General features: G+C 35.9%; 1 protein-coding gene across 2 annotated transcripts in view; it reads right to left on the bottom strand.

Moving 5' to 3' along the window:
• Positions 1-26,916, bottom strand: part of XPR1 (xenotropic and polytropic retrovirus receptor 1) — a 234,242-nt gene that overhangs the window by 76,175 nt on the left and 131,151 nt on the right. For both annotated transcript variants that reach the window (XM_045811338.2, XM_045811337.2), the window contains 5 exons: positions 19,335-19,436; positions 7,062-7,285; positions 4,017-4,166; positions 3,675-3,758; positions 1,532-1,613 (listed from right to left, as the gene is read on the bottom strand). In XM_045811338.2, the coding sequence (XP_045667294.1) occupies positions 1,532-1,613; positions 3,675-3,758; positions 4,017-4,166; positions 7,062-7,285; positions 19,335-19,436 (642 nt within the window). The remainder of the gene's footprint in view (positions 1-1,531; positions 1,614-3,674; positions 3,759-4,016; positions 4,167-7,061; positions 7,286-19,334; positions 19,437-26,916) is intronic.

The raw sequence follows: 26,916 nt of genomic DNA, 5'->3' as shown, positions 1-26,916 counted from the left end.
ATACAGTCAATCCCATTATAATAGTGTTGTATGGTAACAGATGGTACCTACACTTGTCACAAGCACAGCATAATGTAGAGTCGTGGAATCACTATGTTGCACACTTGAAACCAGTTTAACATTGTGTATCAACTATACTTAAAAAAACATTTTATTTTATTTTAATTTTTAAAAAAGATTTATTTATTTTATTTTAGAGAGAGAGGGACTCTCAAGCAAACTCCATGCTGAGTGCAGAGCCAAACAAAATTTTTTTTTGTTAAAGATAAAGCAACAGGATTTGCTGATGGATTGGAGATGAGGTGTGAGAGAAAAGAGAGGCTAAAGGTTTTTAACCTGATAAAAAGTGATGATCCATGGAAAAGAAAGCGTATTTGGGGGTAAAAAAATTTTGTCCATGCATGTTTGAAATGCCTACTACAAATCCAAATAGTCAATTAGATATCATTCAGAGGAGACAGGAGACATACTTGAGAGTCATTAGCATACAGATAATATTTATAGCCATAGGCTTGAAGAGATTGCCTAGGTAGGCAATGCATGTTGACAGAGAAAGAGATTGGAGGATTCAGCACAGCTGTACTGACCAACATTTAGATGTCACAAAGAAAAGAATAGCTAGCAGAGGAGACTGGAAAGAATTGCCAGCAGAGTGTGGTTTCCCAGCGAAACCAAGTGAAGAAAGAGCTTTAAGAAGGAATGATCCACAATGCCAAATGCTGCTGAGGGGTATGTCAAATCCTGTTGGGAAGTTTAGTAAGATAATGTCTCCTTTGCTGTTATATCATTTCTTGAGGCTGGGAGTGCCCCTGCTTTCAGCAATTCCTCCTACCTCTTTCTTTCTTTTTTTTTTAGATATTATTTATTTATTTGACAAAGAGAGACAGCGAGAGAGGGAACACAAGCAGGGGGAGTGGGAGAGGAAGAAGCAGACTCCCAGCAGAAGAGCCTGATGTGGGGCTCGATCCCAGAACACTGGGATCACGCCCTGAGCTGAAGGCAGACGCTTAAGGCCTGCGCCACCCAGGCGCCCCCCTCCTATCTCTAATTCTTAACTTCTATAGAATAGGAAATTATACAACCATGTTTCTTAAAATTATATTCCAAGTAACTGCAAATACATTCTGGAAAGGATGTGAGAGAGTCTCCAATAAGCAAAGTGAATGAACTTTAGTACATGAATTCTGTAATCTTATTTACTCTCAACTGTGATTAAGGAAGCTGAGGTTCTTGATAACTGAACTCTGAAAAATTATAAATTGTACATAAAAACTAGAAAATGATGGAGAATAAAAGTCATAAGCTAGCAATGTTTTAAAGGATAACTATGCCCAAAAGGAAAAACAAACCAAACAAATGACCAAACGCCACCCCATCCCTCCCAATCATTTGTAACAACAAAAACTTAAGACCTGACAAATTTCTCTTTCAGTAGCAGCTCTGTTAGTTTGGCACTAGTTTTGACAGAGGGACAGAAGATAACATAGGCATATTAATAAGGATAATTTAATTCAAAATTTAAACAACTTACCGGCAAGCACAAGGGTAATATTCAGTACAATGAATATTCCACAAAATAGGCCAACTCTAAAAGTAGTCCATGCTGGTGCGGGCTGTAGACAGAAAAACAGCATGCTAGGCATAGGGCAAAACACTGCATACATTTAGTATATGCTGTAATAAATTAGTAGTATGAGTCCCAAAGCTCTACCATGAAAACAAAAATATTTTATGAACTGAATTTTTTATAAATCAGAACCAAGAAACGTCCTTCATTCTCCTGTAATATAAAATAGATTTGCCAGTTATTCGAATTCCTTTACAAAAATCTCAGTTCCTAAATAAATAAGAATTTAATCTTCAACACTGAATTATATATACACTGAGTTTTTCTTATGGGAGAAATCCAAGTGCAATTTCATTTTTACAATGTATATATCATTATATTTTGTAGGTCACCATTACTCAGAATTCACATATTTGGTACTATGAACCATGGAGACAATGGCAAAATTAAGAACACTTGTTTTCTATATTACTTACACTATTAACAACTATTACAACACTAATAAGAGTGGGGTAACTTAAAGTGAATTTTTTATAAAGATTTTATTTATTTATTTATTTATTTATTTATTTATTTATTTATTTATTTATTTATTTTTTAAAGATTTTATTTATTTATTCGACAGAGACAGAGACAGCCAGCGAGAGAGGGAACACAAGCAGGGGGAGTGGGAGAGGAAGAAGCAGGCTCATAGCGGAAGAGCCTGATGTGGGGCTCGATCCCATAACGCCGGGATCACGCCCTGAGCCGAAGGCAAGCGCCCAACCGCTGTGCCACCCAGGCGCCCCAGATTTTATTTATTTATTTGAACGAGAGAGCACACAAACAGGGTGAAGGGCAGAGGGAGAAGCAGACTCTCCACTGAGCAGGGAGCCCAATGTGGGACTCGATCCTGAGACTCCGAGATCATGATCTGAGCTGAAGGCAGACCTCAACCGACTAAGCCACCCAGGCACCCCAATTTTTTTTATTTCAAATTGGTCTGAATGGAACATAGAAATTCAATTTACTTTATTTATGGTCTTATATTCTGCAACTATGCTAAACTCACTAATTAGTTCTAGTAGCTACTCTAATGATTCACTGGATTTTTCCACATAGGTTACCATGTCATCAGCAAAAAACTCCACCAGTTTTAGTTCTTTGTTTCTAATCTGAACGCCTTTTATTTCTTTTTCCTATCCTACTGCACTGGCTAGATTCTCTAGCACAATGCTGAATGAAAGTGGTTAGAATGAATATCCTTTTTGTCCCTAGTCAGGGAGAAGGTATTCAGAGTTTCACCATTAAATATGATATTAGTTATAGGTTTTTTCATAAATGCCTTTTATTAGGATGAGAAAGATCTTTTTGTTATTGATTTCCATTCCACTGTGGTCAGAGAATTTATATTCTATGATTTAAATCCTTTTTAGTTTATTGAGACTTATTTTATGAAATAGAATATCCTAAATGTTTTTGGTATAATTACTGTGTAGATCTCATTTAATAGATTTTTTTTGATGTAACTATGGCATTTTGGATGAAGTTCTGTAGTATCCCAGCATACCTGAATCTTCCCACCCTGTATCATTAAATACCTAATCATAATCATTTGGTGATTGTAACATGAAAGAAATACCTCACCTTAATAATTTGGGGAGACCAAGAAGTTAGCGTGTCGATAAGAATAAACAAGAGAAGGAATACAGCATGATAAGAGAAAGGTAGGAAGGCATCACAATTCATTCATCGTGAAGTGAGATCTGGCACTGAATTTTTCAAAAACAAAATAACAATAGTAATAACTACTTTAAAAACCTGGCTGTATGTATGTATGTATTTAAAGGAGAGAGAGAGACAGTAGGGTTGGAGGGCAGAAGGAGATGAAGAGAGAGAATCTTAAGTAGGCTCCACACCCAGCACAGAGCCTGATGCAGGGCTCAGTCTCAAGACCCTGAAATCATGACCTAAGCCAAAATCATGAGCCAGACTAACTGAACCACCCAGACGTCCCTGACATATTTTTTAAAGTAATGAAACAAGTATGTTTTATCAACTAAACAGATTGTGTTGATTATTAAATAGACAAAACCAACCAACCAAACAACTGGAAGCAAATACTAACCTGAGCAGCTCCCAAAGGGGGGACACGTAAACGCTTCATAGCTTTTTGTCGGTCACCATCTTCAAGTTCATTAGTCACTACAGCCTAGGAAGACACATTCAATTTTGACACACGTTATACTAATCTTGACTAATACATAAATAATTCTGAACCATTTATATACATGATATTCTGATAACCTCTTGGTGAATGTATAGTGACAAAGAAAAAGTCATGAGTAAGAATATCGTATTCAAAGCTAGCAACTAATTACAAAAGGAGAATACAGATGAGGAACTATTCATTAAAAATAAGACATTAGTGCTATTGAAAACACGTGGTACATAAGTGAGATTACTATACCTCAGTTTCGGAGATGAGCTGGTTGATTTTCTTGCACGTATAAAATGGGGCCACTTCAACATGAGCCACTCGCCAATCTGCTCCACGAGAAGTTTCCAGGATTTTGTCATGCTTTTTGAGGATTTTTCGAAACCCTGTAAAATTCAGATTCTACAGAAAGAAATGAGAAAAACTATAATTTTCACCACCATAAAAGAAGAAAAATAATAAGCATGATGCATTGATGAGCTGATTGATGACTGAGTACTAACGGAAATGGCAATGCTTTCATATAAGCATTTACTACTAAAAGGATAAGACTCTTCTTTCTTGGGGTACCTGGATGGCACAGATGGTTAAGCGACTGACTCTCAGTTTCAGCTCAGGTTGTGATCTCAGGGTAGTGAGATTGAGCCCCACATCAGGCTCCATGCTCAGTGAGGAGTCTGCTTGAAACTCTCTCTCCCTCTCCTTCTGTCCTTCCCCACCACATGCTCTCTCTCATAAATAAATCTTAAAAAAGAAAAAAACTCTTCTTTCTTATTCCATCTATTTCAAGGTAGTATGCCATCAGTAATAAAAGAAACCCTAAACTATGAACCCTATGATTCCTATTTCAAGTAAATTAATGGAAGTCTTAAACTAAAAACATTCTTATTTCTATTTTCTTATGTACAATTATTCTCAAAAAGGCTAATTTATATAATTTTGCTTCATGATCAAAAGGATACTACCAGAAAATATTTTGGATTTATCATACACTGAATACATTAGTTCTTTGTTTTTTGAAGGACTGGTGTAGCTATGTATTTTCCCCCTACTATGCAAGCATGTATGAACCAGCACAGAAAATGAAAGATCATCTATTTCTTTTAACTTCATTTTGCTTCCATCCATTCTCAGTTTGGGGATGGGGGTGCAAAAAGAATAACAGTGATCATACATACAGAGTTTTGCTGATAACGGATAGGAGCTTGCACTCCTCCACCATTTCTATAATATCAAAATACTACACTTTTCTACATTCTCAAATTGTTGTTCTTTGATACATGCAAAAAAGCAGGATACTGTGGATTTGCATGGTTCTTTAAACCAGAGATCTCCCAAATTTGCTAATCACATATCCCTATCAGTAAAAAAATTGAGCAGTTACTCCAAATTAGACTTTGCTTCCTTACTAATTTTGTTTATAATTTTTGTCTCATACTTTAACAAATCATCTTAAGCTCTCCTAGGGGTACATACACCGTGATTTAGAGACTGCTTTCAATTAATTTTCCTTTCTCCTCACTACCAATATATATTCTTACAGAACAGCCAGCCTTAAAGAATAGAGAATAGAACAGAACTTTTATAATTAACAACTATTTTTGTTTTCCCAAGGAGCTTTTTATAATGACCCCAAACAAAAGCTTCTGGGAAAGTTAATAAAATAAAATTTAACAAAGGTGTTTCTCTGCAACACATAAGCACAATCAATGAAATATGAAATGTTAATGTTTTATAGCATTAAAAGAAAGAAGAAATACATTTTTGTTTCTTTTTAAATATAAATTATAAAGCTACAGATAAATTTCAAAGGAAAGGAATTTATCATCATATAGTTTACTATTCTTCTAAAATTATTTTCCAACTGGGTTCTTCTTTGAATGATAAAATATTAAATTACCAAGGAAGGTAGAATTATGAAAGGGAAAGAGAGGGAAATAAGTACATGCATTAACAACTTAGATTACTGCAGCTATGAGACTATAATGACTTTTTATTTTAAAATTCCAATATTTACCCCTAGAATACTTTTGTTATATAACCATTAGTTTTTATATAATGTTTTATATAACCACTGATTAGAAGTACTAATCACAATAACAAAATGGAAAAAGAATAGTATGTAAGGTCTCTTTAAAGATTAGATGCTTTTGCCTATTTAAATGTTTTATTATTGAACAAATCTGTTTTTCAATAAATTTGTTATAGATTTAAATATGTAAACAAATTTAAATATGTAAAAAAATCTGTGAAGAATTAGAAATGAATAAAAGACTTCTATTTCCATAGTTTAGTGTACATGGTAATTCAACTTTTCAGATTGGGTTTTAAAACTGTTGAGTGATATATCACAGTAGCCTAGATATTCAGTCTCTATACATATTTGCTGTGACCTAATTTCTTTCGCAAGATATTTTTCAACTTTTTAAAAAAAAATTTATTTTCATTCTAATGTAGTTAAGTGTTATAATAGTCCCAGGTATACAATATAATGATCCAGTACTTCCATAAAGTTTTTTTTAAATAGAGTTATGTTACAGTCTATGGATAATACAATTGGAAGGATTCTTAGTGGCAAGTTGTAAAGTTAATATCTTTTATATTATTAGTGTTAGTTTCAGGAAAGTTAACTAATTGCCTTTGTGGAAATTTTGTTATAGGCTTGGAGGAATGTAAAGCTCTTACATAGCCAGTAGTGGCTGGATATATATAATATATATATATTTTCTTATATACATAATTTCTTATATATATAAGACATATATAATTTATTTCTACTTACTACTATCAGAGATGACTCTAAAAATAGGAAGTAAAACATGAATCAAGGGTTACTTGTGCACACTGTACAAAACGTTTTGGAAAACTGATCTTCAAAAGTAGAAGTCTTATTAACACAATTTTGCCACCCTTGATATATGGTTTCTAACCAATAAGAACATCTGAAATCACACTAAGAACCTAAAAAATAGGGGCGCCTGGGTGGCACAGCGGTTAAGCGTCTGCCTTCGGCTCAGGGCGTGATCCCGGCATTGTGGGATCGAGCCCCACATCAGGCTCCTCTGCTATGAGCCTGCTTCTTCCTCTCCCACTCCCCCTGCTTGTGTTCCCTCTCTCGCTGGCTGTCTCTCTCTCTCTGTCAAATAAATAAAATCTTAAAAAAAAAAAAAAAAAAGAACCTAAAAAATAATAATGACATGCTAAAGATTTTCCTTTTTGGATCGGCCCATTAGTATAGTTCAAGGTTAATTCCAAATTTCTCGATTCTTTGAAGGTTCCATTTTCCAGGATAAGTACCTGATAGTTCTGCAGCAGGATAAGACTGAGGTAGAACTCGCTGAAGGCCAGTTTAAGGTCTTTAATATTCCTATGTTGGACACGTTCCTCATGGGACAAGTGGAAGACTGGCTTCCTGCGCTGTCGCAGTGTAGTAACACCAGTGCTCTCTTTCTGTGCATCCAGTGATGACTGAAGCTCATTCTGAAGCGTAGCAAATCTGCGCTGAGCCTCTGCAAGCTTTTCTATAAAAACAAAAACCAAAAAAAAACCCAGCATTTCAAATCATCAAGATAAAAAAGCTGGTAAAGTTCTCACAGACTTTTGGTTTTTTACTTTTTATTCTGGTCTGTTTCCCTAAAATTTCTAGGAAAAAAATATGACATGTAATATTTAGAACTAGATAGGAAAAAAACCATTTTGGTATAACATTTCATTCTATCGTTCTATCCCACACTTCCCTCCCTGCAAAACCTCAAGTGTACCCTTTGTTTTTACAGATGAAGACATAGAATCTAAAAAGCCACTGAAAGTGAGAATGCAAAATGGTACAGCCACATAATTTGGAAAACAGTTTGTCAATTCTCAAAAAGTTAAACAGAGTCAGTTACATTAAGATCCAGCAATTTCACTCCTAGGTATATATGTTCACACAAAAACTTGTACATATACACGAATTTGTATTCACAATAGTGGAATACAACCTAAATGTTCATTAACTGATGAAAGGATAAGCAAAATACAGCATGTATATTATATAATGGAATATTATTCAGTCATAAAGAAGAATGAAGTACTGGGGGTGCCTGTACTGGGTGGCTCAGATGGTTAAGCGTCTGCCTTCGGCCTCAGGTCATGATCCCAGGGTCCTGGGATGGAGCCCCACATAGGGCTCCCTGCTCAGCGGGGAGTCTGCTTCTCCCTCTCCCTCTACTGTCTTCCCTGCTTGTGCTCTCTCACTCTGTCAAAAAAATAAATAAAGTCTTTAAAAAGAAAAAAGAATGAAGTACTGATACATACTATAACATGAATGAATCTTAAAGAAATCATGGTAAGTGAAAGAAGCCAGACACAAAATGCCACATAGTGTCTTATTATTCCATTTCTATGAAATGTTCAGAACAGGCAAATCCAGAGACAGGAAGATTTGTGGTTCCCAGGGTCTAGGGCACAGGAAGAAAAAGGAGTGACTGTTAATGGGCATAGAATCCTTTGGGGGTGATGAAAATGTTCTGGACTTATATAATGGTGATGGTTGTACAACCTTGTGAATATTCATAATTTGAATCTCTCTCCTCAGGAATAGCTAAGTCTCTTTTAAGGGCTCATGTGAGTAGGTCAGGCTCACCCAGGATAATCACCCATTCTTAAAGTCAACTGATTCGGGACCTTAATTACAGCTGCAAAATCGCTTCATAGCAACACCTAGGTAGATGTTTGACTGAATAACTGGGAGAAGGTAGAGAATACACTATGGAGGAAGGGATCTTAGACTCCACCTTAGAATTATGCCTACCATGTATCTCTGAACTGAAGCAAATTTCTGGAGACTCCAAATGCCACTCAGTCCAGCAGTCAAATGGAGATCTACAGTGTTTAGGTGACAGATGAAATATTAACCCAGGTTTAATTCACAGGGGACCCAGGTGGTCCATAGACTCACATTATGATTGCTTTCTCCGTTTCAAAATGTATAATTGGAGTAGAAACACCAGGATACTTGTAGAAATCTCCATGTTGACTGTGACCCAGGGGTAAAAGCCATTACTGTAGGAAGGACTAATGGAAGTTTCTAGAACTTCTCCCTATCAAGATAATAACCAAGAAGCAAAAGCTCATCCAGAGGTTAGTGCCATCACCAGAGACTTGAAAGATGCAGGGACGTTGATATCTATTCACAACCCTATTTAATTTATCTGTTTAGTCTGTGCAGAAGTTGGATGGATCTTGAAAAATGACTGGATTATAGCAAATTCAATCAAGTGGTCACTCTGATGGCAGCTATTATTTAAATGTGGTATCATCACTGGAGCAAATCAACAGAGCCCAAAGGATCTCGTATGCAGCCATGCAACTAACAGTGCACCTTCTCATCTGGCAACAGACACCTGCATGGTCTCTGAGCCCCAGAAATGGCACCATTCCCCATCAATACTGGTCAGCCACCTAGTGCCAGGTTGAATGCACTGGATGCCTTCTATCATGCAGGGGGCAGAGATCTGTCCTCTCTGGAATAAATGTATTCTTGATATGGTTGTACATTCCCTGCTCATAATGTTCCCACCTAGCACCACTATCAATTGGAATGCCTTATCCATTTTCATGGTATTCTACACAGCTTTGTTTCTGATCAGGACATTCATTTCACAGCAAAAGTTGTAAAGCAACAAGCATATGCATGGAATAAAATGGTCTTACCACATACCCAGAAATTGCTGGCCTAAAGAGAGACTTAACAAAGTGAGTTAGGAGACAATACTCTGTAAGAATTGGGTTCTGTCTTACAGGACGCAGTATTAAGACCATTATATTTATTGGTGCTTTCACAAACACAGAAAAGTACAGAGCCTAGGAATCAAGGGATCAAAGTGGGAGTGGCTCCTCTCACTACTATACCAAAAAAATCACTCACTTAATTTTTGCTTCCCAATCTGCAACTTGAACTTTGCCTATTGGTTAGTTCTCAGTGGAAAATGCTTCTTTCAGAGGAATACAATAATGGTTCTACTGAATTGGAAGATGAGACTGCCACCTGGCCATTTTGGGCTCATCGTACCCCTGAACTAGTAGGCAAAGAAGCTGTTTACTGGTTAGTGATTGATTTGATTACCAAGGGGAAAGTGAATTGTCGATACACAATAGGAGCATGGAGGATTGTGTCCATAACCCAGGAGACTCTCTGGAACACATCCTAGTATTTCCATGACAAGTAATAAAAGTTGATGGAAAACGACAGAAATCAAAGAAAAGAATTATTGAGGATTCAGATCCTTCAGGAATTAAAGTTTGGGTCATCCCATCCAGTAAAAAACCCCAGCCAACTGGGCTTCTGGCTGAGGGGAAAGAAAATATGGAATGAGTAGTGGGAAAAGCAAATCACAGGCATCAACTATGGCCTCTTGACCTTGTTGCTCTTTTACATAGCTTATATTTTCCTCTCTATCTCTTTTTACGGTATTCTGGATAACTACTTCAGCTCTATGTTCAAGTGTATAAACTTTCTCTTAATCTCCACCTGACAGGTTTAACTAATTAAGATATTAATTTCAGTGCTTATATTTTCATTTTAAAAGTTCTAATTGGTTATTTTATTTTTAAAATTTTATTTATTTGAGGGGCGCCTGGGTGGCACAGCGGTTAAGCGTCTGCCTTCGGCTCAGGGCGTGATCCCGGCGTTACGGGATCGAGCCCCACGTCAGGCTCCTCCACTATGAGACTGCTTCTTCCTCTCCCACTCCCCCTGCTTGTGTTCCCTCTCTCACTGGCTGTCTCTATCTCTGTCAAATAAATAAATAAAAAATCTTAAAAAAAAATTTATTTATTTGAGAGAGAGAGAGAGAGAACAAGCACGACTGGGGGGAGGGGCAGAGGGAGAAGGAGCAGCAGACTCCCTTTGCCGAGCAGGGAGCACTGCGCCAGCTGATCCCAGGACCCTGAGATAACAACATGAGCAGACACTTAACCCACTAAGCCACCCAAGGCACTCCTCTAATTGGTTATTTCAAAAACTCAGTTTTGATAGTTTCTTTTTGTGCATGGTTTTGATACTCTTTTTTAGGTCTTTAACCATACTAAGCATGTACTTTATTTTGTATCTAATAATTCTGCATATTTTATGTAGCATTTTACTGTTTTGTAGTGAGAGGTATTCAGAATTTTTTCCTAGTCTTCCATATTATAAGAAAGAGAACAATTCACCTATCTTCAAGTCTCACACTGAAAAGGAAAAATGAATCTCAAGGTTCTTTTTAGAGAAGTCAAGCATTTCTATTGCAAAACTGTCCATCTTATTATCCTTCTGATCAAAAACAATATAGAACTTTTGGTTCTTTTTTAGTTCACTGTGCACTTAAGTGATTCTGTAATTTTTTCATGATACTCCTAGGCCAAAAGATATATTTAACACTTCTGTTTTATTAACAACCTAAGTATTTATGTCCTAACCACTTAAAAGCCATTTGAAAAAATAATATACACAAATACAAACACATATTTACTGAAAGAATGTGAGAATTTATCCAAGGTCAACTATAAATTATTTTGCTGATTAAAAGCTGTAGGTAAATAGTAAGACCCAAAAGCTAGAAAATCATAATATGAATGATCAACTTTTATTGTTAAGAGACCAATATATGAATTTGCTATTTGTTTACCTTCTTTAGCCAGTTGTCAATACATATGTTTTGTAATTATAAATTTACATGGATATTAAAAATGAAAGAAGTCCAAAAAACGGAAAGAAAGAAGAACCATTACTTCCTGCGTGCCAACAATAAGTCAAGAAACAAATACCTACCCATCTGGCAAACTCCTTACTCATTTTACAAGGCTAATCTCAAATATCATTGTTTTGTAAGTCTTTCTTGCCTAAAAACTCTCAGCCACAACTTGAAACGCCTTCTGTAGGACTCTCAGGAGGTCACAAACATGCATACAAAGCACACTGAACATAATTCTTTGTTTATGTTTGTTTCACTGACTGACTGACTGAGTGAGCTCTCTGAGCCAATGCTTCTCTGAGGGGTGAAAAAAAACTTCATTTTTTAATGGTGTGCAATTTTTAATAGCTTTTTCAGGTATACTTTACATAGCATAGCATTGACCCATGGTAAGCATAGTTTGCTGATTTTTAGCAATTTTTTTTTAATTTTTTTTTAAGGATTTAATTTATTTATTCGACAGAGATAGAGACAGCCAGCGAGAGAGGGAACACAAGCAGGGGGAGTGGGAGAGGAAGAAGCAGGCTCATAGTGGAGGAGCCTGATGTGGGGCTCGATCCCGTAACACCAGGATCACACCCTGAGCTGAAGGCAGACGCTTAACCGCTGTGCCACCCAGGCGCCCCTGATTTTTAGTAAATTTGTAGAGTTGTGCAATCATCAGCACCATCCAATTTTAGAACATTTCCAACAATCCATATACTTCTGTCATGGCCATTGGCTGTCAATCCTCACTCCCACCCCCCAACCGCACGTAACCACTGATCTGCTTTCTGTTTCTATACACTTGCCTTTTCTGGACACTTTTATAAAGGAATCACACAACATGTTGTCTTCTGCATCTGTCTGGCTTCTTAGCATGATTTTGAGGTTCATCCATTTTGTATCACGTATCAGGAGTTCCTTTTATTAATGAATTACATATTTGTTGGGTGGATATACCACATTTTCTTTAAATATTCATAAGTTGACAGACATCTGAATTGTTTCTAATTTTTTTACTATATAAATTATGCTGTTAACATTCACCTATAAATTTTTGTGTGGACTATCATCATCATCTTTGTATTGTAAGAGCTTGCATACAGTAGCCTCAATCCATGTTTGCTGACTGAGTGACTGAATGAATATACAGGAAAAACTTTTCTCTGGTAATCCAAGTTTCATATAGAAATAGAGGACAAATAAATACCAGGGGTATTCAGCTACTTTTTTGAACTATTTTCTTCCTTAAGGGCAAGACTATCTAGAAAAGTGTATGAGGGAAAATCCCTTGTTGGGAGTAGGAGAGTAAAAGCATGTAATTTGGGAAAAAAAATTCAATATTACCATAGTTATGGTGTGAGATTTTTATACTTAGCAAAAGGGTTTAATACTTATCAACAGGTTTAAAAGGGATGAGAAAGGGATGCTTTTGATACTAAGTATCGAAATCTATGTTTCAATGACACCTCAGTTTTCTAGAGTCAGATATCTCAAACATATGGGGGCAGCACAGAACCTGGAAAAGGGTAAATGTGTACATAAGAATGTACTTTTGCCTATGAATTAAAATCTATACATATACTCACACAAAATAAAAATGAATATTTCTAGGTAATTTTACAAATGTTGATGAAAGTAGCCTATTTTGACAATAAATTTCAATTTCTACTCATGCCAATAAATCAAGTGGCTTGAAATGAGCCACATTATTACTTTAATAATACATGTTTAATGCCATAAGCTCTCAGAAAATAAAATATCTGATAAAAATTTCCAATAACCACCCAAAAACTTTCAAAGCACCTTTATGTCCCTCAAAAAGCTATAGCATTAACAAGATTTTCTTAGTTTTCACCAGATTTATATATATTTTACTTTTAGAAAAGTTATTTCAGAACTATAAGCTATCTTCTGAATAACAAAGCTATTATATTGTTATGGAACTGAAGAATAATTCTTGATAAAGTCAGTGTCTTAGAATACATTTATTTTTTGTATACTTATCTTGCAATGTTACGAGCTTGCTAATTCAATATTTGGACCTCAGTGTTATTTGAAATACAGAGTAAGTTTGTAAGAGTTGATCAACCCTAGATGACTCAGGATAATTAATTTTGTTATATTACACAAAATTTTTGTTCTGCCTTTATCTGGAATTCTTATTACATGAAATCATTATACCTCAAATACTGAAGTCTAAAATCTCCATGCATCAATAAAACATAACATTCTTCAATTTTTTCTACAATAATAACTGAATCCTTATTCTCTTACAACTCCAGCCTCAGCAGACTGTTTGTTATCCTCCCCACCCCCAAATATATCATGTATTTTGATGTCACAATGCATCTGGATAGTGTTTCCTGGGAATACTGCACTCCAAGTCCTCTACCACTGTTAACCCCAATATGCTCCTCCAAGAGCATGTGAAAATGCCCCGCGTTTTCAAAGAGCCAATTTAAATTTTACTTCTTCCGGAGGCTTTTCCACAATCCCTCTCTCTTCCTCCAAGTAAAGTCAATGCTTTTACATGTCAGTTTCCATAGTACTTTGCAAAATTCTAAAATACCAAGTATCATATTGTACATAAAAGAAATAGACACAATTGGTAAATAAACACATTAGATATAATCTGATATTTTCTATTCTACTATATTCTATTCATACATATATTTTTTAAAGATTTTATTTATTTGACAGAGAGGCAGCCAGCGAGAGAGGGAACACAAGCAGGGGGAGTGGGAGAGGAAGAAGCAGGCTCCCAGTGGAGGAGCCTGATGTGGGGCTCGATCCCAGAACTCCAGGATCACGCCCTGAGCTGAAGGCAGACGCTTAACGACTGAGCCACCCAGGCACCCCTATTCATATATTTTTTTAAATGCTCGTGATGACCCCAGGTATTTTAATTTCCTGACCCATGTATTGGGTCATAGCCTACAGCTTAAGAGAACATTAATTTAGATGATAGTCAGCTTTTTTATAAGGATGTCATCCTGCAACGGTATTACTCCATGACCAGGGACATTCCCCATCTCATCAGTCTTAGAAAAAAAATCTTAGCAGTCTTAGAAAGACCTAGGAGACTTCAGTGATTAGTAATGTTATCACCAAAAAGGAGACTTCCTTTAAAAAAACTTCGCTCTCCTTCCACGGTTTTCAAATATTAGAAGATAGGAGGGAAGGAGAGTGGACATGTGGATAGTACATAAATAATTGTAATTTTAATTATCATCAGATATGTTAACAAGAAAGCAAGCCAGACTGCTTGCTTTAATTCATGTCCCCTACTTCTCTCCTAACCAACCTCCCAATCCCCATTCTTTACAGCTCTTAAGTAATGGATTCTGTTGTAATAAACTCAAGAGAATCATGATATAGAAAATAATAGTAAGACAATGGGAATTTTAAACAATACTACAGACCTATGATCACCCTAATATATACTTAATCCACGTCTTTACACACATACAAGCAAAGAGCTAAATCAGCCATTAAGTCATAATTTAGCTATGTGGGTACCAGATATATATAATCACTTATAAAATGATATTTAGTATTTCAGTGAAAAAAATGCTTATGTTTTATTACACACACTCAGTGGCATAATATACAATGCTTCAAATTCAGTAAGAATAAAGAAAAACATAACAGGATTATAGGAATAACTGTAATATGAATACTTCTGAATAACTATTATCCAATTGGTCTTACATATATAAGAAGCCTGAAAATATTTTACAGCCAAGAAATAAATCTGCTTCTATTGCCATAAATCTCATACTTATAAATAACACTACTGCAATTTCTTTCCTTCCCTTCTTTCCTCTCTCTTTTCTGGTAAAGAAAGGAAAAACTCATAACACTGCTGTGAAGTCGTAATAACTGAAGCCAAAAAATTAGGACAGGTTAAAAAAAAACTGAGATTGTTTAGAAACGAAGGAAAGAGCCCCTAGCTATTTAAAACATTCCAACCAAAAAAAAAAAAAGGAAAGAAAGAAAGGAAAAGCCCTGCCTGTTTTAACTGTGGACTATTAAAAGCAACAGATATATTCTAAGATTTTGTTTTTATGTAGGCACATAAAAACACTGCTTATAAGCAAAATATTTTGAATAGAGAGAGAAAGCAAAATGGTTCTAGCAAAGAGAAAGATGCTATAATATAGAGTGATTAATATGACCAATGGAAAAGGACATTACTGATCACCACAAAAAAGATTTCTAACACTACAGCTTTCAGGATTGATGCCATTTTTAGTACTAGAAGAGACTTAGGAGACATCAGTGATTAGTAATGTTATCACCAAATGGAGCCTTCCTTTAAAAAACTTCCCTTTCCTTCCATGGTCTTCAAATATTAAAAGATTGTATCTATTGGGGCGCTTGGGTGGCTCAGTCGGTTAAGTGTCCGACTCTTCGTTTTGGCTCAGCTGGTGATCTCATGGATCTTGGGATCAAGTCCTGTGTGCTGGGCTCCACGCTTGGTGTGGGGGTCTGCTTGAGGATTCTCTCCCTCTCCTGGTGCATGCACTCCCTCTCCCTCTCTCTCTCAACTAAATAATTTAAAAAAATTTTTTTAAAAAAGATTTTATCTATTAATATAAATGCTTATACATTATTAACTAAAAAATATGTAAAAAAAACATAAAGAGCAATGAAATGACTTATATCAGGTTTTGTGAAATACTGACAATTGCTTCTCACTCCTCACAGGTAGAACCCAAGAGGGCTGGGAATCAATGTGTTCATTTTAGTAGTAGCAAGTACATGGAGGCCTAGAAAGGTTAAACGGTAAACTTCTTCTAAAAAATAGTAAGGTTCAAAAATCCAAAATGTAATTGGTAGGTAACAGAATTGATATGAAAATAAGTATCTACATTTTAGTAGTATTCATTATGTTTTGTTTACCTTTTACAGCATTTTGTTTGGGGTATTTAGAAGTTTTAGTCAGGACTATATCTACTTAAAAGTGACCATTTTTAGCTGACCATTAAGTAATTTGTGAGATACAAGTGGGTGGAGGTAGGTTTATAACCTGAACTCATCCCTGTATTATTTATAGTTTTTCTGTGCCCTAGTGTCTGAGAAATGCAGTATATAAGACAATCTGCCATGGAGAAGGTGACTAATAAGGAGAAAAATGATATTGTTCAGGACAAGGGCCAAATTCTGTTTCTGTCAATCATGTCTTCATATTACCCATCACTTCCTGACCTGGTAAAAAGTTAGTCTGAAGACTATCATGTGTACCTACTCTGTGGTGACACCAAGAGGCATGCCCTACTGGCCCTGCCAATACACACAGAAAAAGGAAGTCATTTACGATCGTAGCCTCCAAATTTTTAATAGTAGAAAGCCTAAAATTATTTTTGAAAAACAATCAAATCTAAGATACCATTTTTCACATTAGGGTTATAACCCAATATGGGTCATAAAAGCAGCTGTGTGGATCATAAATCAGCATTTTATAAGTCAAATAGAAATAAATACAGAAAATAATATATTACACATAGTAAGGATATTATTCCATAAAAATTTAATTGTTTAAATATATTACATATACACACATATATAGATGCATACAACCATACATAAAACACACATACCTGACTAGGTGTAATGGTTCACAATTTGTATATAGTTTTTACTATAACTCAACATGTAAAAAATACATATCTATTGTTAAGAGTAGATATTTCTTTTGCTTTGTATACCAAGAAGCATTATCTATTCTTTCTGATCTAAACTATCTACACAGAGTTGGGCTCAGAGATCCTTCCCCAAAAATTCCTAGCAAAAGAAAAATGGTAATTAACTTGACCTTTTACATTTTGCATTTACAGCCCTAGGTCATTTACTACAGGCCCTTCTCCGTCTAATCACTCTTTCCCCTGCAAATGCCTTTCTCTTTTAGCTTACTCTTCCTTATTCTTCATTACATGGCCACCCTCTCCTTCTGTCTACACTGCTGGTTCCTCTTTTCCTCCTATGTCCTAATTGGAAATTATCTTTGTTCTTGCATATTGCAATTTCTCTGTACATTTTTCCCTTGCTGAAAATCTATCATTGCACAGTTTCAAACAGTATTTCTATTCTGTCTCTGCATTCTAGGTGCTTACAATGTAGTGCAAAGGACATGCATATATACTGTGCCCTTTCATGGCTCTGTGTCTCTGCATAAATTGCTCTTTTTCCTAGGAAGCCCAGCCATAAGTGAAAGATGAGAAGAACACAGAATTAAGGCATTTGCTTCCTTTTTTGTCAGAAGGGAGTGACTTGCTAAGGAGACTAACCCAGTAAAAAGGGAAGTCAATGATGCACTTATTTACTAATTCTTAGAAGAAATAATTACTGGAGCAGGTCTTGAGGAGCTAAAATTCAGTCAGTAGTTGTAGAGATTTGCCACAGACTGAAGAGGGATAGCTTTCCTAAAAAGACTGGAGGAAAATAAGTAAGGGTAAGAGTGTCAACAAGTACTTAGGGGGAGGGGTGGCATAGATCTGCATATGTATTATACATCAACAGGAGCTCAAGTTCTTTAGTTTTTTTTGAAAAAAAATTTTAAAGACATATTTATTTGAGAGAGAGAGAGAGTGTGTGTGTGTCTGTGTGTGCACGCGCAGGGGGAGAGGGAGAAAGAAACTCAAGCAGACTCTGTGCTGAGTTCAGAGTCTGATGCAGGGCTTGATCCCTTGACCCAGGTGCCCCTGAAGTCCTTTATATTTATATGTAAAGTAGGAGGTATAATGAGCATGATGGAGAAGATGGTGGGGTCTGAGAATTCAAGAGAAAGGTGCTGGGTTTAGAAAAACACTTTGGGGGGGGCACCTGGATAGCTCAGTTGGTTGAGCATCTGACTCTTGATCTCAGCTCAGGTCTTGATCTCAGTGTTGTGGGTTCATGAGTTTGGGCCCCATGTTGGGTCCCACGCTGGTTGTGAAACCTACTTAAAAAACAAACAAACAAACCCACTTTGGAGCATGGAAAAGGGCACTGATTAGGACCCATGTGCAACTTTGAGGACATAGTTAATAATGTAACAATGAATTTATACTGGTTCAAGTTTGTTCCGCTGTGATTTTTTTCCCCTGGCTATCCTAAGCAGCCTATGGGTAGGCATAAAGAAGGTAAAAGGCTGGATTGGTCTACAGGTGGAGTTTCACTAGGCAGAAACATTATAAAGCAATGAGGGTGAGGAGATTAAAAAGCACAAGGGACAAAGTGGTTAAGATAACTGACTGAGAGGGAAATAATTCGGGGGGGGGGGCTTATCCACTGGAATAGATGAGGGAGCCAAGAAACTTGAGCTTTGTGATATGAAAAAAGATATTAAAGGAGTAGGACAGTATAAAAATATATATAAAAAAACAGAATTTTAAAGGGTCAGATATAAATAAATGGAAGTTCTAGTATTTCCTTCTCAACTCCAATAGCATCTTGTAGATGTCACTCTGGAGACAATGCTCTAGAGCAATAGAAAGGAATATTCCATACCATGGAAAGGCAAAGTAATTTAATTAATAAGCAGGAACTGTCTAATTCAGCTCTGAAATAATAAAATCAAATTTCTGATTCTTCTGAAGCTTCAGACTGGACTTTAGTGAAGCTCCATTAAAGTACTGGTTCACAATGAAGTTCCCAAATCCTTGCAACTGCAAAAGAATCTAGGCAATGACCGTATTAGGCTTAAACACTGAGGTACTAGATGCGTCCCTACCCCAGCTAAAGTAAATATCCCTAAGTACAGTGTAGGAGGAAAAACAAGCCCCAGTTTAAAAATGATGATCAGAAGGTTAAACACTGACATGGCAGAGTTTTTCTTTCATCAGCAGCAGAAATTGTCCCCTGATTGTTGTACCAAAAAACTACTTACCTGAATAAAATGTGTTGATTTTGGCAAGTTCCTTTTCACAGGTTTGGAAAAATTTTTCTTCAAACTTGGCAAAATACCTCTTTACCGTGTCCTCATCTGTAACTGAAAGCAAGGAATACAGTATTTAAATATGATGTCCAAAGGCCAACTAAGAAAACTAGGGAAATAAAATTTAAAGGTGCTACTTCCTTATTCTTCAAAATGACAACAATGAACTGTGAACCATATTAAGCAAAGACTAATGAAAGGCCTCTTCATAGGAATAGTCATTTTTTAACTGAATGAAACTCTCTAAGTCTCTACTATAATAAATTTATAGTGGTGAAAAAAATAAGTGTTCTAACACTTCAGGAGAAGACACTACTGTAGAGAGATGTGATCAAGGAAGATTCAAGGTGTTGGGGAGTTGAAATGAGTAGGATTTAGCAACAGTAAATATTTCAGGGAATAAAAAAAGGAACAGAAACTGAAGAAATGAATATATAAGATGTTCCTGGAAAAAAAAAGAGTTGATCGTTTCTACTATATTAAATAGCTTTCCACTGATTTTCACTTAGCTGCGCCAGATACAGAAAAAAAAAAATGTAGACTGATGGTTATAAATTGCCTATTCTAAGCCTATAGTCACTGGGTAGGAACATAAGTGAATTGAGCAAATGGGTGATTATACAAGTATGGTGATAAACGACAACTAACAGCTTCAGGATAAGGAGTGGTATGGATTCTGGCAAGTGAGAGCACATGTCCATCTAGTTAGTTGTTGCCCTGTGGTGCCACATCTTCCAATTTTTAGGACAAGCCACAAATCTATGTATTTTAAAAACACAGTGTAGACCAATCAATATATGCCTCTGCAAGCTATATCCACTTTGTGAGTTCTATTATATAGCTGTCGATTTACTGAATACCACAAGTACAGATATATGTAGCTTCAGGAACCCCCAAGCCTAAAAGGGCATGTTTCTTGTTCAAGTGATATCTGCCTAGACTCCAGATGCTAATCATAACTATCTTAGTGTAATCGCAAAAACTCTTAAACAATTCATCTGTCCAGGGATAAGAGAAACAGTATTTCCCTGAGTAATATGCAATACGCACATATACATACTAATTCTTTGTACCAGAGATACTTTAAAGAAAAACAAAAGCTTAAAATGAAGTTCTAAAAAGCATGTCAAATATATTCATTTAATTTGAATAACACAAATGTAAAAAAAAAATTATCACTACACAAAACCTTGACTTAGTTATATATCTACTTCTCTATTTCTTATGCTTTAGAACTTAACAGATAACGCAGGATTCTACTGATTTTACAGTAAGGAAAGGGTGGCCACTTTAAGTTCCTCATGTAAGTTCCGTAATTAAGGTACAATAAAGGCTATAGCAGCCCAAGGCCACTGTGAATTATTTTTACAAAGCATAAATCAGGTCAAAGCTTTCTTTTAAGGCGATCTTGAGTTAGAGATGATCCATGGTAACAGATGCTGCTCTTATAATAGCATTTAGCTATAGCTGATTTAAAATAAGAGTAATATCTCATTCTACTTTACCCATTTTTTTCATTATTATTTTATTCTTTATTATATTGTTAGGAAAGAAAACCCAAAAGCAAAGTATAGGCTTGGTCATATTTACTTTGTTTCTCTATTAACAGAACAAAGTTGTTCATCAAAGCAATTTAAATATAGCTTCTGTTTAAAAAAATAATTTTAACATATTAATATTTATATACGGACAGGTTACATATTCGACAAGATCAAATATTTAAAATATTACTAAGAGGGGCACCTGGGTGGCTCAGTTGGTTAAGCGTCTGCCTTTGGCTTAGGTCATGATCCCAAAGTCCTGGGATCAAGCCCCACATGGGGCTCCCTGCTCAGTGGGGAGCCTGCTTCTCCCTCTCTCTCTGCCTCCTACCCCCGGGCTTGTGCTTGCATGCTTTCTTTCTATCTCAAATAAATAAATAAAATCTTAAAAATAAAATATTACTAGGAGCCTAGAAACCAAAAAAATCTAAATAAGCCTCTGAGAAACTAAAACATATAATAAATTTTATGTATTAAAGCATGAACATTCTACTCGTTAATCAATCTCATACGAATTCTTCATTTCCTCGATTAAAGACTGTTTTATCTAAAATACCAGTAGTCTCTTATGTAGATTTCTGGTTCACATATATAACTTAATAGCCACAAATCAGAAAAGAGTAGAGTAACGTTAGAGCAACACTAAAAAGTAATGGCAAAAAGAGAGAAAAGAGAAAAGAACTATACATAAAAATAGATCTGCATATACAGGTACCCCCCATTTTTGAAAATTCGAGTTACACTACTTTGCTTTTACAGAAGACATATCATGAGTACCTGTTCTTGCAAACTGAAAAGAAATCTGTAGAGGATTTCTGCTTTTACAAAAAAAATACGCACACACACACACACACACACACACACACACACACACACAGTTTTCAGCATTCGTTTTGCAGCAAGCCATTACAAAGGCAGCAAGCAGCCTGGGCAGTGAGAGTGGCACCGCCAAGCTCCCTCCCTGGGAACTGCACTCAGCATCTCACCCAAGCCGCCACAGCTTTGAACTATGTCTGCAAGCATCTGTGCTTTATCTCAATTTATTTTGTGCATCTGTTAGCAAAGTATGTCCTAAGGTATCAGAAAAGCCCAAGAAAGGATATTTTTTGGTTCTGGGAACACTAAAAAATGTTCCTATATAAATTAATGGTAACTGCGTCTTCACATCATCTTGGCTTACAGGTTTCACAGGAACAGTCCACTTTGGGGAAAACGGGTTCATAGGGTTTAAGAGTAAGACAAAGGGTGCTTCAAATCAATGAGAAAAGAATGGACCATATTAAAAATAGGGTTGAGCCATTCATTTGAATAAACTCCAAATGGAGTTAAAAAAACAATGTTATAAAACGCTAGAAAAAAATTAAATAACTCTACATAGGGAAAGTTTTCCTAAACACTGCACAAAACAGGCCACAAAGGGAAAGACTGGCATTCTCACAAAATGAAAAAATCTCCATTCCACAAGATACCATAAGCAAACTTAAAAGACAAGCAACAAACAGGGAAAACATATCTTCAACATATAAAGGATTCACATGCAAAATAGACTTCAAAAATGTCTTACAAATCAGTATTAAAAAGATATTCCACAAGAAAAACGGATAACTTAGAGCAGTCATAGAAAAATACAAATGGCCAATGAACAAAGGATGCTCAACATCCCAGATATCAGCTATATGTGACTTCAAAATAATGAAATAAAAATTTTAAACCAACAGATTGAAATAAATTTTAAAATATTATTTCAGCAATGGTAAAGGTAAATGAACTCTCACTCCCTGTTGGTGGGAATGTAAATGCATAAAGCCATTTAGGAAGGCAATCAGAGAGTACCCGTCAAAATGTTCAGTGCATTTAATCCCACATGTAAGAAATATATTCTAAAGGAATCTCTGCACAAAAGGATGTGTGTGCAAGGATGTTCATGTAACATGGTTTTTAATAGTGATAAAGAAAACACAGTAATGTTCAACAAAAGGGAAACAGTTAACCAAATATAATAACATCACACAACACTATGCAGCCATTTAAAAAAGATACACATACATCCTGGTATGTGTGAAAATCCTAAGACACACTGTTGATAAGAAATTTAAATAATGGAATATAGACAGCATGACCTCATTTATGAAAAGATATGTGCATAAATCAATATTCATATGTACATTCATAGAAAGAAGATTGGAAGGATGCATACCAAACTGTTAATTGTGGTTATCTCATCTGAAAGAGGAGTAGGTATGAGAGGGAGTCTCACATTTTGCTACTTACACTTACTACTGTATTGCTTGAATCCATTGCAATGAAATGTATTCAGGAATGATAAATAAATTACATTGTATAAAGAGTATAATAAGTGGTAGAAAAAAAGGGAACATTTTGCATCCAAATCTTTAAATTATAAATAGTAAAACCTAACCAGCACAGCTAGTTGAAAAGAGTTAACTAAGAATTTAGAGGCACACAGGTCAACTAAGCCTTTCACTCTGTTACGAGAAGTTCGTAGAATGCTGATTTTACAGAACATCAATTTCTATTATAAGATGCTTCCTATAACTATAACTTATCTGCTGAATAATGTTAGAAATCACTAACTCAGAGAAACAGAATTTTAGTGTTCAGAAATCAACTAGCCAATTTTCCTTGTTTTACAGGTAAAGAAATACAGGTGTAGGGAGCCTAGATAACATGAGGGTTTTTTTTCCCCTCTCCAGTAACAATTAAGTTTTATAGAAACTCACTATATTTTCTTATTATAAAATAATGAATATAAAAATTACTATGATGTGTTACTTAAGTGTTATGGACTGACCTGTGTAGCCACCACCTCCCAAAATTTATACGTTGGATCTCTAATCCCCAATGTGCCACAGCCTTTGAGGAGATAATTAAGATTAAATGAGGTCTTAAGGACAGGGCCTATTCCAATAGGACTGGGTCCTTATAAGAAGAGGAAGAGACATCAGAGATACCCTCAGTGGACACTGGGGAAAGGTATGTGAAAAACAGCCAGAAGGCCCTCTGCAAGCCAGGAAGAGGGGCCCTACCAGAAAAGCCTGCACTTGACCTTGCATTTCAGTCCTCCAGAATGGTGAGAACAAAAAGTTCTACTCAGTAAGCCACACATCTATGGTATTCTGTAATGGCAGCCCACGTACATTAATACAATGAATTTAACATGTCCTAAATTTTCAAATAATTATTCTCAAAAGACTAAGCTTACTTCAAAAAAAGGCAACATATATAACTGCAAATCTTAGCAAGATGTATCAACAATTATAAGATTAGCATCAACAGGAAAAAAAAAAAAGGGCAGACAAAGGGGTGAAAAAAAAATCCAGAATTGGTGAAGAATGAGTCAGAGAACACTGCTGTAGAGAACCTTTTGCTCTGAGTTAAATATTAATTCAGTCAGTTATATGAAAGAGAGCACGACAGAGAATGGGGAGAGATTTCTTTGTCATTTCTATTATGGTCAAAATTTTACCTCAAATTTATTGATGACAGAAAATTTCTTTCTCATCCACCCCCTCCCCCCCAAATTAGTAAGTTAACAGCAAATGACTCTATGAGTACTGGGGAAAGGCATGTGAAAACAGCCAGAAGGCCCTCTCCAAGCCAGGAAGAGGGGCCCTACCAGAAAAGCCTGCACCTGCCCTTGCATTTCAGTCCTCCAGAATGGTGAGAACAAAAAGTTCTCAAATTAGTAAGTTAACAGCAAATGACTCTATGAGTACTAATCAAGGTAAAACATTCTACTGCATAGCAACCACCACCAAGTGCTTTTTACAGCAATTGCCATGAATATTTCTATTCTTTTTTTTTTTAAGATTGATTTATTTGATTGAGAGAGAAACAGAAAGCAAGCAAGTGCACGCACACATGTAGGAGCAAAGGAAGGGGGAGAGGGAGAAAGAAAACTCAAGCAGACTCCCTGCTGAATACAGAGCCCAATGCAAGGCTCAATCTCACCACCCTGAGATCATGACCTGAACTGAAACCAAGAGTTCGATGCTTAACCAACTGAGCCACCAGCTGTCCTGGGAATATTTTATTTTAATAGCAGAAGTGTCATCTTTCACATGCATTCTCTCAAAAACCAATTTCTTGAAACCATTATTAATTTCTTCAAATATCTTATATGTTCCATTCAATTTTTTATTATAAATTTCAATGTTCTTAATTTCCAGATCTATAAGGTATTGAAGGCAGGGATTTCTTAAATCTTTTTTTTTTTAAAGATTTTTATTTATTTATTTATTTGACAGAGAGAGACAGTGAGAGAGGGAACACAAGCAGGGGGTGGGTGAGGGAGAAGCAGGCTTCCCGCCAAGCAGAGAGCCCGATGCAGGGCTCGATCCCAGGACCCTGGGATCATGACCTAAGCCTAAGGCAGACGCTGAACCAACTGAGCCACCCAGGAGCCCCTTAAATCTTTTTAAATCCTATGCCCAACATAATGTCTGATAGATAGTATGTGCCTCATACATTTTTTTTTGAATGGCAAATGTTGAAACAATATTAATAATTTTTGTGAAAAATTATGATGTATTAATAAAGTTTTAAAAAACAAAACTCCAACAATTGGATATTCATGCACAAAGGAATTAAGTTGTACTCAACCTCACACCATACATGAAATTAACCTAAATGGATCAAACACCTAAATGTAAAAGCTAAAACTATAAAACTCTCAAAAGAAAACAGGCATAAATCTTCATAACCTTAGATGAGGCAATGGTTTCTTAGATATGACACAAAGAGCAGAAGGGATGAAAGAAAAAGTTTTGATAAATTGGACATCATCAAAATTTTAAAAAATGTGTTTAAAAGAGCACTATGGGGGCGCCTGGGTGGCACAGCGGTTAAGCGTCTGCCTTCGGCTCAGGGCGTGATCCTGGCGTTGCGGGATCGAGCCCCACATCAGGCTCTTCCGCTATGAGCCTGCTTCTTTCTCTCCCACTCCCCCTGCTTGTGTTCCCTCTCTCGCTGGCTGTCTCTATCTCTGTCGAATAAATAAATAAAATCTTTAAAAAAAAAAAATAAAAAAATAAAAGAGCACTATGAAGAAAGTAAAAGAACCACCACAGACTGGGTTAAAACATTTACAAACCACATATCAGCTAAGGTCTAGTATCCAGAATATATAAAGAACTCTTAGGATTCAACAATAAAAAGACAAATAGCCCAATTAAAAAATGGGCAAAGGATCTGAATGAACATTTCTCAAAAAAAAAAAATATAATTACGGAAATGGCCAATGGCATATGAAAACATTTCAATATCATCAATCATTAGGGAAATGCAAATCAAAATCACAATTCCACTTCATACCCACTAGGATGGCTATGATTAAAAAAGACAGACAGACAGACAATAACAAGTGTTGAAATGAATGAGGAGAAACTGGAACCCTTATACATTGCTGGTGGGAATGTAAAAATGGTGCAAACATGTTGGAAACAGTTTGGCGGTTCCTCAAAAAATTAATTAGAGTTACCATATGATTTACTAATTCCACTTCTAGGTATATATCAAGAGAGGTGAAAACATGTTTATACAAAAACTTACACACAAATATCTATAGCAGCATTATTCTTAACAGCTAAAAAGTGAAAACAATCCAAGTGTCTATCAACTGATGAATAGATAAATAAAATATGGCCTATCCATATAATGGAATATTATTCAGCCATTAGAATGAAATACTATTACATGCTATAGCATGGATAAATGTTGAAAACATTACATAAAGGGGAAGGAGGCCAGGCACTAAAAACCACACGTTTCATTTTTATGAAATGTCCAGAACAGACAAATTCACAGAGGCAGAAAGTAGATTAGTAGTTGGCAGGGGCTGGGGGAAGGGGGAATGAGGAGTGATGAAAATGTTGTGGAATTAGGTAGTGGGGACAGTTGTAGAAATTTGTGAATATATGAGAAACCATTAAATCATATAACTTTAAAGGGTAAATTTTATAGTATCTGAATTA

The sequence above is a fragment of the Ursus americanus genome, chromosome 2 (assembly GCF_024610735.1).
Source record: "Ursus americanus isolate L20-20 chromosome 2, mUrsAme1.1.p, whole genome shotgun sequence".
In the NCBI taxonomy this organism is placed as follows: Eukaryota; Metazoa; Chordata; class Mammalia; order Carnivora; family Ursidae; genus Ursus; species Ursus americanus.
The sequence above is the reverse complement of the archived record's forward strand: the minus strand, read 5'-3'. Positions and strand labels throughout refer to the sequence as shown.